A 15,158-nucleotide genomic window follows, 5' to 3' on the forward strand; every position below is an offset into this window, starting at 1 on the left:
CTCACATTTCAAAATAAGTAAAGATAAATATTATTAATAAATACCTAAATAACTATCCATAAACACCGATAAAAACCGATATTAAATAACAGCTATTGTAACTCAATTTGTCTCACAAACAAATCGTATTTATCAGATAATTAGTGGGTAAAGATAAAACGCACATTTAAAGTTTATTACGTAGATGAACTCTGCTGATAGGATTGGATGACGTGTTAACTCAAGAAACTGTCAGGATGGGTCTCAATTATCTAAGAGCTTTATTAAATCCCTAGCAGGACACTGTAACGTTCGAAGACATATCATACAAGTGTCTTCGCTTCAAAAGGCCCCGCAACTAATCCAATCTGCAGCATTCACAGCGATCACAGCACAGCTCAACCTATTTACTGAGAAGTTCAAGAATTTGTCCTTGTAAAGTTTCTAGTTCATGCTGGACAAAGATATTTTTTAATTTAGGAGAGGCTGTGAGTCCTAGTGCCTGATGTGCTTATCCTGTTCCATTGCCCTTCATGATGTGTAATCATAAATATTGGCAGAACCAAGTAGCTGGCAACTGCCAAGGACTCTCTTCCTGGCATCTTTAGATCCAAGAAAAACTGTAACTCGCCTACAGAATAGAACGAACAGAACCCAGTTTCATGCAATATAGAACTGGATTCGCAAACATAGGAAGTCATCACACAACAATATTACCAAGATAAATCGTAGATATTCAACTACAAAAGTTTTACCCTAAGATTTCTAACAGTAAAACTAGTGGCATTGAACCTCGCACGAAAGGTATCTGAGGCTGCTATGCCATCATCATTAATCACCATTCGCTTACTGGCTGGTCGCTATCAGCAAGGCTTTCTTTTATTGTAGCGTAATTTGTATTTACAGCATCGAAAGAAATCATTTTCCTTTGGCTATCCAATATCTCTTTAGATAAGAATTATAATAACTAGTCTCAGAGGTATTATGTATCTCTTTGAAGATTGCTAGGAGTCTCCGATGCGAGAGAAGGCACATACTTTAGTCTTTACTGTAGACATTTTTTGTCGTTCGTGTGCGTATATGAAAGACAAATTTATACCAAGTCTCTGTTAACTAACACCTAATCACTATCTTCGTGTTTTTATAGAACACGAAGACGAAACGTTGTTCATCTATAGAAAAACCTATCCGTCAATTCTTAGCAAGCTAGAAATCAAAGCCAATATTTATCTATCCTTCTTCCATGAAGTATGTTGGTGTATAAACTTTTCTCGCTTCTCTTATTCACTATTGCGCACCTCGTGCTTAGAAAAGTAAATTCTGTAACGTCTTTAATTATTCAAAATTAGTAACGCGGTAAGAATGAGATTATTAAATACATTGATAACATTATTCATTCGAATAGGGCTTTCAGCGCAGTATCGATTAGTCTTCGTCGGCGGTATGAATATATCGATTATCGAATGATTGATTGTTTCTCGATTATCCAAATTGAATAGCAGTGCTACTGCAGCATCATTTACATATGTAACTTAGTAATCTTGATACTTTTAATTGAGTTTCTTTTTAAGTGCCGAAAATGAACTAAAGTGAATATTTATTCTCATATTAGGAGATTATTACCACTACTTCGTTGCAATCGAGGCTATATTGAGAAAACTGTTATTTTATTCATTAAGGCGGAATGCGGCGAAAAAAGTGGCGCGAAATTCTTTTAAAATAAAAAGACAAGATTACTCCAGATAACACGGTATAAAGCCAGGGCGGCTCGGAGTTTAAGCAATTCCGATCTAGTGGTAGATTCAGCGAAGCGCTACTCTTGCTAGAGCTAGTGTTAGCAAATTCTCGCAGGTTGAGCCCGTGAGCTCACCTACACGTACGGCGAAACTAGTGTAACCCCTCGAGGTTACTATCAATAGGTAGGAAAAAAATTAAGATTTAAAAATTTAATTTAATTTTCTAATTTTTAAAATTCTTCTCCACACCTATCTCTGCCATATTTTCAATAGTATCGCTCTCTTTAATATCGATAGAACTGTTCTATCGAGTGTAGAATTTCGTAAATGTAAATTTCATTATATATTTTGAAGCTATTTTAAGTAAATTCCCGAAGACAATAAGCATCAGTTTTACTTTGTGGAGGCAAAAAAGTTGGGGGTAGTTCGAACTCCCACCAAAACCCAGCAAAAATGTTTCACATACGTCAAACTACCGAAACTAGTCCGTTTCCTAGATCACGACACCTTTCAAATACGGCGACAAAATCCTGTCTATTTTTTGTTTAATTACACAAAGAATCTTTAAATATTCACTGAAGCGTGTTAGAAACCAAAAAAAAAAATACGTGACTAACTAACACTTGATTAATAAAAAGTAATTAAAAATTCCATAAAAATCCGCGTCGCAAATTAAAATTTTGCTATGACAAAAACGCTCTTGACGTTTACGGGAAAGCTTAAAATTTAATTGTATAGTAAAAACAAAATTACAGATCTAACGAGCTGTAGCAAAAACGGAGTGCACAACAAGCCACTTTATGAATTCACTGTGTAATTGGTGACCAACACGTTGATGAGTACGCGATTTTAGTTGTCAACCGACATTGCTTGCCGCGATTTATGGGCCGACAACATTGTTCACAACTTATACTAACAATTTGAAAATCGTTTCTAACAATTTTTAAGTGACATTTCAGACCTCGTTAGGAATGAATTGCGGTATGTGTTTTTGGCTAGAATTTTATATCTGTTGAATTGCATCGCTCGATACGAATGCAACCAGACCACTCGTCTTTTAAGCCGCGATGACTTCAAATGTCTTTGTAATGTAATGTACAATATAATTGAATATGCAATTTCGAAAAGGTCACATGTCGCATATTTTGTCAAATACGTTTTTTCATATACATGTAGTTTTGAGGCTTACCTACACCCATTTTATAATAATTCCAGTAATTTTCAATTGCTTATTAACACTAGAAATATATCTCAAAAGTTAATATTTTAAATTTTACACTGCTTTAGAAATTAATCAGTTTTTTTTTTCATTTCCTGAACATTTTACATTTTCAGATGTGCCCTTTTCGAAATTGCATATTCAATTAAATTGTGTAGGTTAGGTTAATAAGTAGGGATGCCGCAAATCCTATTTTAATTTTTTATAAGAAATCAAAGAAAAATATGTTTTTTTCAATTTTGTTCGACGTAATAAATATTTATGTAATAAGCAGTAGCATTCGAAAGAACCAGAATGGTGAGCTTCATCGCTACAATATGTATTAAATTTCAGTTAATATTTTTAAACAGACTAATACGTAGTTATTCGATTTAATTTCAATTTAATCTCATTTAACTTGTTTTCTAATTACATATTTATCCGTTTTGATCTTTATTTATCATAAATACCTTTTTGGATATTATTATTTACCTACTTACCATAGTACATATAGTATAAATAAAATAAGAGCCTTCCTCGTATCAAATATGACTCAATGACTTTTCTTTTTTTATGAATATTCAATACCTTATAGATGGGTAAAGTGGAGACGAAAAAAAATATGAAAACCAGACGTAATTTGATATTGAACACTCGTTTATCTGTTGCTTTTCATGCGCCAACGGGCTGGATTGTGTGACACTATCCCTAGTTCAGAAAGCTCCTACGAAAATACTCTTTATTATATAGAGGATGAATTTCAAATTTGAATGGACGATGTATGATGAAATAACCAGCTAAGTGCTTGAGATGTTAGAATATAATGATAGGAGAGGCCTGTCTCTTTTAAAGTTGAGAAATAATAGAGCATATTTTATTAGATTTTTCATGTTCTATTCACAAAACTAGTATGTACTTATTCTTCATAAACATTATCTTTTGTCTTTATTAATTTTAGGCTCATCTCTCAATAACTCAGATGACTTTACAGAATATTGATACTACTCCTACTACTCTTAATGACTATTTTTACCGGTGACGGGTACTCTTGTGAGCTTTCACGAGTAGGTACCACACCCTTGCTTATTTCTGCCGTGAAGCAGTAATGTGTTTCTCTTTATTGTAGTGTAAAGCTGTTACTTAAACTCATGACTCAAGGTGAATGGCGGCAATCATGTCATAGATGTCTATGGGCATCGATAACCACTTAGCACCAGTTGAGCCGTGAGCTCGTTCACATACATAGTGTAATATAGCTAAAACAGAAACAAAATAATAATAAAGCAAACGAGTTTGCGAAAACCTAAGAGAAAACTAAATTCACATCTGTGTACATATTATTCTTTGATATCAAAACCATATTATGAATATAAGTACATTGAACTTATTTTACAAAAAAATAGCCTTTAAGTACGGATCTTAAGGGTCACACAACAAACAGATTTATTGTAAACACATTTTTGTTTTAACCCTTACAGCGGGAGGTCCGAAAAAGCCAGGTACCTACCAAGAAAATTTGAATATTTTTATGAAGGCACAATTAATTCATAGAAATTATGTAATTAATGTAATGGTATAATTACAACGTCATTATATGACTGCTATCGTGGCACACAACATTTTTTCTATAAGATTTGAGTCTGTTAAGACTAATATTATATTATGTTTCGATTAATTATGAATTTATGATTTGTTATAAATTTATGTTAATTAACAACTTCGCTTCCTAAAGCTCCTTCGAAAGGATCCTAAAGATCGTGATACTAAAAGCGTCTCACTCGGGACCATTGACCAGGCTAGTTGAAATTTAATTCCATTACGTTGCCAGCTGTACAATGCGTTATTATATGCGTCTGGTGGTAGGACCTCTTGTGAGTCCGCGCGGGTAGGTATCACCACCCTGCCGATTTCTGCCGCAAAGCTGTAATGCGTTTCGGTTTGAAGGGTGGGGCAGCCGTTGTAACTATACTTGAGACCTTAGAACTTATATCTCAATGTGGGTGGCGCATTTTGTAGATGTCTATAGGCTCCAGTAACCACTTAACACCAGGTGAGCAGTGAGCTCGTCCACCCACCTAAGCAATAAAAAAAATTAAAAAATATATTCTAGTACAGTTTATTGTAACTGTTTTATTGTATGTATTTCATCAGGAACTATCAGCATCATATTTTTATAAATCACGTCTGTCTGTCTAATGTAGACGAGCTGTGGTCCACGGTCCGAGATTATCTAAGCCTTACAAACCGATATCAGCTAATGCTTTGAAGAAACTGCCGCGCGGTATATACCACAGTAATTAAGCATATTTTTAAGCTTACGGATATATTTTTAGTACGCAATTTAATTGGATGAGATTCGTCAATATCTATTAGACACGTAGGTCTGTGGAAAAGCCTGGCCTAAGAATTGGATCCAATAGTTGCTTCTCTATATGCAAGTACCTACACCGGTATTTATCTCATCAAGCAACGACAGTTTTATACTCCAAAAATATCCTTATATGAATCCAAAAAGTGTGAGAGTTCCGGAAAAGAAGCCACACAGCGTCTTGTTGAGACAAGGAAACGGATACGATACAATAATCCTCCTTTAGGACTGTATGGGTAAAGTATAAGCAGGAACATTTGATAACCAGACTTGTAATCTGGAATGTGCTGGTATTTTCGGTGCGATGTATTACAATAATTATTATGTTTAACAATTTTTTTTATTGCTTAAATGGGTGGACGAGCTCATAGCCCACCTGATGTTAAGTGGTTACTGGAGCACATAGAAATCTACAACGTAAATGCGCCATCCACCTTGAGATATAAGTTCTAAGGTCTCATTATAGTTACAACGGCTACCCCACCCTTCAAACCGAAACGCATTACTTCTTCACGGCAGAAATAGGCGGGGTGGTGGTACCTACCCGCGCGGACTCACAAGAGGTCCTACCACCAATTTATGATTTTAAATCACAGTATGGACACCGTTATTTGTTATTTATTATACATGCTGTGTATATTTTGTATAGACATTGAATACATATTTTAATTTTCCGTTTTCATCATTAACAATAAAGCGATGCATCAACCACATCACATAACCCTCTATATAGTCCTTAGTGAGAACGATGAGATTTAGAAAATGCCATTGATTCTCTTAGGCTCTAAGTCTGCTTTGCCCTTTGTGTACAAAGTAGAATGAGAATTTAAAATAATCTAATGGACATTGATGTGTCCCTCCGATAGGCGATTTGATTCGATTCAACTTATAACCATGAACTCATTCCCATTGTGATTGGAATATTTTGGAAGATTTCGCTAAAATAAAAATAAAAATTGCTAAAAAGTCCCATGGAACCGAAATGAAAAAATGAAACCCAACCAACGAAGTATATATAACAAAATACTCATATGCCATCCAAACCATTGAACAATTCGTATAGCAAATTAGACTACAGCAAAAAACATTCTTTACAACAATTGTAAACAATTCTCTTTTCATTAGTTATTCAAAAGGTCATTGCCATTAAATCGGCTCGTGTAACTACCACGATACATCGTCGTTACAAAAAGATAATTACGATATATAGACATCATTGATTGTTTAATATTCGGCAGCAATTTTCTTCATTGCTTGTCAATATCGATACAAGTAAAAAGCGGACAGGGCATCTCATGAACTGCGGTACAAGATGACTACTCACGCTACTCATATTTGGTTGCATAAAAATCTACAGTTCGAACATTCAAAACAGAACCGTGTTGTTCGAAGCTTACTGCTTAATTTACCTTGAATAAGAAAGGTATGATCCAGCCTTTTATTTTACCGAGACGCCGAATTTAATTGGACGTAGCAAAGGTTTTTGGAGGGTTCGAAACGTGCAAAGATCCACGGGCTTTTGTCTGTATCAATTTAGTCTTTATCTTGAAGTGTTCATGAATCGTAATTCTGTATAAATATGCATCCGGTAATTTCCGGTATTCCGGTATTTTCGTGAATGCAACCCAATTACGTGTAATTATAGCAGATACAATTTATAAGAGTACGGTCAATACCGTCTTTACCTTAAGGGCACACGGGGCCCGTGCCCAGGTCCCCCATTCTCAGGGGGCCCCGAAAGACCGACAATTTCTCACACACGTTTATTCTCAAAACATTTTTTCGGGCACATTACACTTTTTTCACGAATCAGTAATCAGAAGGTATTTACAAGGTATATATTATGCCTATAATAGAAGATTTTGCTCAACAGAAATCCCGAAAGAAACCGTTATCGAAATCGTAACCAAAAAACCAGCAGCATTCTAATATCATTAATGATATATTATATCATACTGTATTTGATTACTTACAATAAATGGTCATTCATACTCAGTAAAAAAATGTTATTATAATTCGCTTTTTTTACTTTCTAAAAGGGCCTCAAATTCTTGTGTGCCCAAGGGCCCCATCCTAGTTTAAGACGTCCCTGAGTACGGTTCGTTGTAAATTTTATTTATTTTATAATTGTAGTTTTGATAACACCTATGCTACATATTCTAGAAGAAGATCAGTTTTCAAAAGGATTTCTTGAGGCATTTTTATGAAGCATGGCTTTCCAATACTACGGAGAGTGTAGGTAGGGTGAAATTAATTAAAATTCTTTCGCATATTGACGTTAAGTAATATATGTACATTATACATATATAAATTGATTTCTCCTGAAATTGTTCGCTGGGTTTCTAAAGCTGAAATTTTGATTGTGTATTGCTAACGTTATTTAACTGGGTACACGCTTTTATTGAAATAAACTAATCTACAATATTTATTCCAATTTACTTTCCTAAATAAGGTCAATAGAATGGTACACGGTTTTGTTTTGGTAAATCGGAAAATTTTGTGAATATTCTTTTCAGAACACGTGTAGTGAGGGCTGTGTATCTACGAGCCCAAGTACCAATTGAAATCAGATTTATCGAGAGCTCGTTCACTTATCTAGGCAATAAAATAAATATTAGTTTAAAAAAACTAACAAAATACGCTTTTATAGAAAATCCAACTAAAAAATTGAAAATAAATTTATATTAAAAATAGTGTAAAAAAACGTGGGTTGCTTTTCAGGATATTATCAAAATAACCCTTCTACTCAATCTGTTCATAAAATATTTATAACTACTGATACCATGCACCCCACGCTTTTTTTACAATAAAATCATTTTCTCTTACACTATTTTTAATACACATTTATTTCCTATTTTTTAGTTGAATTTTCTATAAAAGCGTATTTTGTTAGTGTTTTTAAACTATTATTTATTTTTTATTATTTTGTTAAATTTCAATTTTTTCAATTTTTAATATTTAATCCTTAATAAGTATACCAAATTTCGAGTTAATCCGATGTTTTGAAGGGGTTCAAAATCACGTTCAAAGATTCCGTTACAAACATACATACGTCTGAAGCTAATAAAAACGTATTAAAATATCCCAGCATTTACCTCAATGCGCACTCATCGACGTCAGTTTCGCACAGGGTCCCCGTGAAGGTGGGCGGACACTCGCAGGTGTAAGAGTTAATACCGTCTATACAGCTCGCTCCGTTCTGGCACAAATGTCCGGGGCAATCGTCGATGTCAATCTCGCAGTTCTGGCCGCGGTATCCTGGGATAGAAAAAAAAACTTTAATGCAATACCAGGTTTTTATTGCTTTTGATAGAACGATAGACCGTTAGACAATAGACACCTCAACGTTAATAGCGCAATGATATTCTAAAAACCATTTGGCTTTTAGTTGGTTGTTTTTAGCTTAAATTGGAATGCTATTTATTTTTTTGCACAGACAAGACAGACCTAAAAGTGTTATTTTATAGGCACGGGCTGCCATCAAATAAATAACCAATCCAACTGAGTTATCAACAACCAATATTTTCACCCGATACCAATCGGCAATACAATTTTATTCTCATACACTTTTAAAATTACAGACACGCGTTTTATATTACGTCACTAAAAACAATGGCGCACTAAGCGTAAACAGGCGACTTACAGGAAAAGGAGAAAACAATATTAACCAATCAAAAAGAAAAAACAGAACAGGCCGCCTAGAGAAATGATAAACTGGCCAACTAATAAATCACTGGAAATTTTCCAGAAATGTTCCAGATATGGTTAAACCAAACAACCTGGAGACATCTAATCTAACGTGGGATGACATCTACAGTTATAAACTTCTCTTTAGCACAACTGTAATAAATCAAATAGGATTTAATCATGTTTTTTGCACGCTACATTTCAGTAGCATCTGTTCAGCGTTCGTTGATGGTGGACAAAAAAAAAACGAGCATGTGAAAATAATTTTACTCATCTTATAATTATGACACGTAAAAAACATATCTAGGAATTATTTCTCGACATGTGTTCGGTATTGAGTCATGAAGTTTCATCGTTCACGTTATAAAATTTGGTTGAGCATTTGTTACGATTACCTTTGAAACCGCTTTTCGGCCAAAAAAAGAGTTAAATTATCGTAAACATTTTTACAACTTCATTTCTGCAAACTTATATTTTAATAGAATTAAATTGCCTTTTCTGCTTGCCCTGTTATTTCTACTATTTCGGAATGGCAGAATATTTAAGCATGTTTGTTACGATTCTCAGAATTATCATCAACTGCCATTTTGAAAATGGGAATGACAAAGTTGGATACAAATTACTAAGAATTACTATCGTAGTTCAGCTATTTAATACTATATAGGGAGTAGTGGGCTTTAAGAGTAGTGGTAAGAGATCACAAACCAGTATTTTGTGATAAGACCCTATAGATAGATAGATATATAGATAGATAGATATATAGATAGATAAACTATTGTGAAGATCTGGTCACACAGACTCTAAAAGTTACCATAAAAAGTGTACGAAACAATAAAACAGACACTTTGAAATTATCAAAATTATGCAAACACAGCCACAATGTAAGCTTGTGTACCGATTAGCGTATGAAGTAACCTGATTAACTTCATTAGTTGAAGGAACGGTTCCCACGGCCACATGTGTTATGTGTTAAGATAAAAATTAACAACTGAACGGTTTTAAATCCTTCGACGCCTCTTTTGCGCTGTTTTATAAATAAACGAAGTAGCAAATGCGATGTGGATCGGGGCTTTGAGGGATCCTTTGTGAGAGGGGGAGACGAATGATCCGGCAATATTGTTTTATGTGTGAAAACGAACCAGCTGATCAAATCGGAACCAAAATTGGGATTGGTTTGGTTTCAAATGACTATTTAAAATCAAAATCCATATAGTTACTAGTGAGCAAGCTAGTGAGCAAGCAGCAGAAACATGTCTTGTTGGATACCCCGAATCCACTCTCGGTGCTTTTAGGCTCCTTAAGCTCCGGTCACCGTCCGGTGTCAGAGTTGGACGAGGGAACTAATCCATAGACACAACGCTCTGAGTTTCTTGCCGGATGTTCTCAGTGGGTCGCGATTCCGATCCGGTGGTAGATTTTGCGAAGCACTGCTTTTTTTAGGGCTAGTGATAGCAAATTCTAGAAAATTCGTTCAGGCTGGGCCCGTGAGCTCACGTACCCCATAAGCTACTAGAGAATAGGATGAAAAAAAAGTAGCAACAATGGTGTGATAGGTAATGGAAATTTAAATATTAATCATGGAAATTATTGATGAAAAAACCTAAAATATTAATAATATTATAATATTGTTTACAGAAGAAAATAGACGATGAATTTGATATGAATGAAGAACTTTAGAACTTATCAAAATTCATTCTACTACATTCTTAATATTTTATGATCCAAAACTGACGATACTACTTCTTAATTAACGTTTACAAGATTAACAATTTACGGCGAAAGAATAAAACCCATTGATTTTATTAGTAAAAATGTCGTCGAATTGCTTAATCGGTCGTTATATCTGAAATTTAACGGCTTTTTTAGAATTCATGGCAACATCATTTCAAACAAAATTAAGAAAGAACTGTTTTTATTTGATGCAGACGCCAATAAAAATTAAATGCGTGGCGTGGAATTCCTTGAGTATTCTTGTCGTGTGTATGCTGTAAAATATCTATATATTAATACGTGAAGCAAAAACTTTGTATCCCTTTTTACTAAAATTGCGCGGACGGAAGAGTATGAAATTTTCCACACTTATAGAGAATATAGAGAAGAAGTGCACAATGATAATATTTTTTTAAAATAATGCATAAAAGATACATTAAATCATTAAAGAAAACATTACACACACTACATACCATGTATTTGACGCACACACGCATGCATACTATTTACTGTCAAACTTTTGTTCTTGACGTCTGTTGTCAAATTGAGATTAAATATTGTTTGTCTTTGTTAATATTTTTTACAGTGTAGTCTTGGCGAAATTTGTGATTACAGAAGTATAAAATACAATCATAATAGTGTACAAACTTACAATTCCAATTAATTATAATCGAATTCGCGACTACTGCGGGACCTCTAGTATAATATAAAATGGCAAATTTTGGCGTAAACTTGTCATTTGACTTGTTGAAAATTTGACTTATTCTCGTATACAAAAACGAACTACGAAGCACAAGTCAATTTAGTCGTTTAATTTTTAAACTGAAATAGATAAAAAACTAAACCCTCTCAAATAGTGGACACAATGAAAACATGACGAACAAACAAGCTATACAAACTCATAATGAGTCACATTGATTCATGTACACACATACCGAATAGTACGAAGCACATTTAGAATTTAAATTCATAATGATATTACGACATCTATCGAATATGTGATCATATATGTACGTTCCCATAGTAATATTTGAAAACGAGAATGAACAGATTAAATGCTCCATCAATATTTTCTGATATGAAGAATAATTTCTATTACTCGCATGTCACTTTGGAAAAATCTGGCCCGACCCAAAGACGCTGTTGCAACAAATGTATTCATACATTATGAGTTACAGTAGAATCAAAACGATACGGCTACGAGTCCCGTGTCATGTGAAGAATAATTCAAGTATCTATTGATTTTATTTCACCATAAATCGACGGTTTGATTATTATTGTCGATTTACTCTGACATAGGTAGACTATTTTTCTGTTACACTAGTGGTAGGACATCCTGTGAGTCCGCACCGGTCTGCACCTGCCTATTTCTGCCGTGAAGCAGTAATGCGTTAAGGTTTAAAGGGCAGGGCAGCTATTGTACCGTAAAAACTGAGACCTTAGAACTCATATCTCAAAGCGAATGAATTTGCGTTGTAAATCTGTATGTGCTTCGATAACCACTTCACATCAGGTAGGCAATGAGTTCGTCACCCAGCTAAGCAATAAAAAATAAAAATAAAAATGTGGCTATTGTAGTGTCCTCATTGTGTGCGTATTTAAATGCTACTAAGGGATTTAACGGAGAATGGGCAGCAGCATTCTCTAATTATTGTACCAACTTACTACCATTGCTAATCGGCATTTATTAGGGATAGAGCATCCACACGGGTGGACATCACCAACCTGCCCATTTCTTCCGTCAAGCAGTTGAGCGTTTGTTTTATAAGGTCAAACAACCGTTGTCCTATATATTTGATAGTTCGACCTCATATCTCAATGCTTACGTTGAGGTGTCTGTTGGGACTTACTTTTCTTTATTCCTTCCTCAATTCCCTAACCACGCCACCTGTAGACACTACAAGAAAAACTACGCGTATGAAAATGGCGCGAAGAGTGTGTAAAAAAACTACAAAATGGTGCCGATGCAAAAATAATAAAATTGTGATTTGTTGATCAATCAGCACATATGACTCTCGCCAGTGAGAAAATAGAATAGTGCATCAACGAGGTACAGAGTGAGTACTAAAACTTATCCTTTTCCCAGTCTCAAACATATCTAAATTCAAAACAGTGTCTATAGAATCACATTTTATATATGTACATACCATATTACATTACATATCATTATTTTTTTTACGTATCGTTTTTGAGAATTTCGATATAAATGGAACTCAATATCCTATGACAATTCAACGGAATCATTAACTGCATAAAAATGACTACATTACTCATCGTAACTAAGACTGAAAAAATATTAGTCTCACTCCTAAAGCTATTTTAATAGGCTATAAATACAACAGTGTTAATTACGTTACGTTTCCCACACTATACCGTGTACCACTTGCCATGACGTTAAATAACAAGTTAATTTTAAGTGTTCGAACATTCAAAAGCTCCCCTTCAGCCTATGAACTGAAAACATTTGGTCACTCATTCAATTTGGCATGTGTGAGGAGTTAGATTCTGTGACTCAGAACACTTAAAGGTCGGTGACTGTGTGATGATTTTTTAACTTGTAGCTTCCGATTTTAAAAGGGCTCTCTTAATACACATTTATATCTCGAAATCTGGCCCGGCCCAAAGACGCCTTTGCAACAAATGTGTTTCATACATTATGAGTTACAGTAGAATCAAAACGATACGGCTACGAATCCCGTGACATGTGAAGAACAATTCAAGTATCTATTGATTTTATTTCACCATAAATCGACGGTTTGATTATCAGTATCGATTTTCTCTGATATAGATATAGGACTTTCTCAGACGACTGTGTTATACTGGTGGTAGGACGTCCTGTGAGTCCGCACCGATCTGCACCTGCCTATTTCTGCCGTGAAGCAGTAATGCGTTTCTGTTTGAAGGGCAGGGCGACCATTGTACCGTAAAAACTGAGACCTTAGAACTCATATATGTAGTAGTACTATATGGCACTGTTGTAGTACTATATGGCGTGTGATGTGTTCAATGAGATATGTATATCCTAAATACTACCGTAGATCCTTTTTTTTTCCTACCTATTCTGATAGCTGAGGCTATTTTAGCTTCTTCTTGACCTGTAAGACAGCTCACGGGGCTCAAACCTGCAGTGTTGCTAACACTGGCCATAGCAAGAGCAGTGCTTCGCAGAATCTACCATTGGATTGTAAACGCGACCAACTGAGAAGATCTGACGAGAAACTCAGTGGGCTGTATCTATGGGTTAATTTACTGGTCGAGCCCTTCGTCGCAAGCGACGGATTCGGCGAGATCGGTGACCGGTGCTTGAGGTACCTAAAAGCACCGTTAATGGATCGGGAGGATCCGTAATGACGTGTTTACAGCGACGACAACTGCTTACCATTCGGTCTACAGGATCGGATATGAATCCTTAGTATATAGACTTTCCCCTAAAAATTTTGACGCGCATATGCGATTTTAATGAATAAAGGTTTGACAGTAGAAATATGCTTGAAATTTATGTTTTTACCTAAAAAGAAGAAGACGTACTTACGGAAGATGTCACAAATTATGGCGAGTGGTTATTATAAGAATTTAAATGGTAAAATCAAAATTGGAATTAACAGAAATCCAAGTTAAAGCTCGAGTTAAACAACGACCAACGCAGACGACACAGAAACATAATGGCTAATCTAACAATTTCCCACAAAACTTTCAATTCATACTCTCATTCCCACTGATTACAACAGGTACGAAGTTTTGCAACAAACATAATGAGTCTAATGAATCCTAGACGCGGTGCAAAGAGAACTAAAGAAAAATTATGACGTAACACAATTTCGTCATACAGGTAAGAGCGAATTATTTGAAGTGTTTCATTTTTTAAATGTGTGTGAATCTTTATTGTTTACACGCGAAGCTGTTGTGAATTCGTATCATTATTTTGGTCGGTACTAATTTACGATTGTGAGTTATGAATTGTTTTGACCTATTCATGACAGTAGGTTGAACAAAGTGTTGCGTGAAAGTCTTCATGTAGATATTCATCTAAAATTCGAATTATTTTTGATTCATGAATATTATAAACGGATTTTAAGAATTCAATGAGCACAGACTCGAGTCTTGCAGAGAGAACATTTTTTTTTTATTGCCCTTGTAGGCAGACGAACATACGGCCCACCTGATGGTGAGAGGTTACCGTCGCCCATGCACTTCAGCAATGCCAGGGGCAGAGCCAAGCCGCTGCCTATCTAATTACATTATTACAAAAAAATATGGCTTTCAAATCAAACGGATATTTATGCGACCGAGAGCGCTAGCGTTACTTGCCACAAACATTGATTATTTATCAGTACTTGAACAATTTTATTGCAATGTTGATTCAGCCATAAATATCACAAGACCCGCGGGCTGCGACTTTCGAACTGGATAGTCGTGGTCGCCTTAGGGCATGGTCGACTTTCTGAACTGCGACTGTGAAATAAATCAGACACGCAACGTT

General features: G+C 35.1%; 1 protein-coding gene across 1 annotated transcript in view; it reads right to left on the minus strand.

The window, feature by feature from the left end:
- Nucleotides 1-15,158, minus strand: part of Notch (Notch homolog) — a 181,821-nt gene that overhangs the window by 35,586 nt on the left and 131,077 nt on the right. The window contains 1 exon segment of the mRNA NM_001163898.1: nt 8,377-8,539. Within this exon segment, the coding sequence (NP_001157370.1) occupies nt 8,377-8,539 (163 nt within the window).

Source organism: Bombyx mori, chromosome 15 (assembly GCF_030269925.1).
Source record: "Bombyx mori chromosome 15, ASM3026992v2".
In the NCBI taxonomy this organism is placed as follows: Eukaryota; Metazoa; Arthropoda; class Insecta; order Lepidoptera; family Bombycidae; genus Bombyx; species Bombyx mori.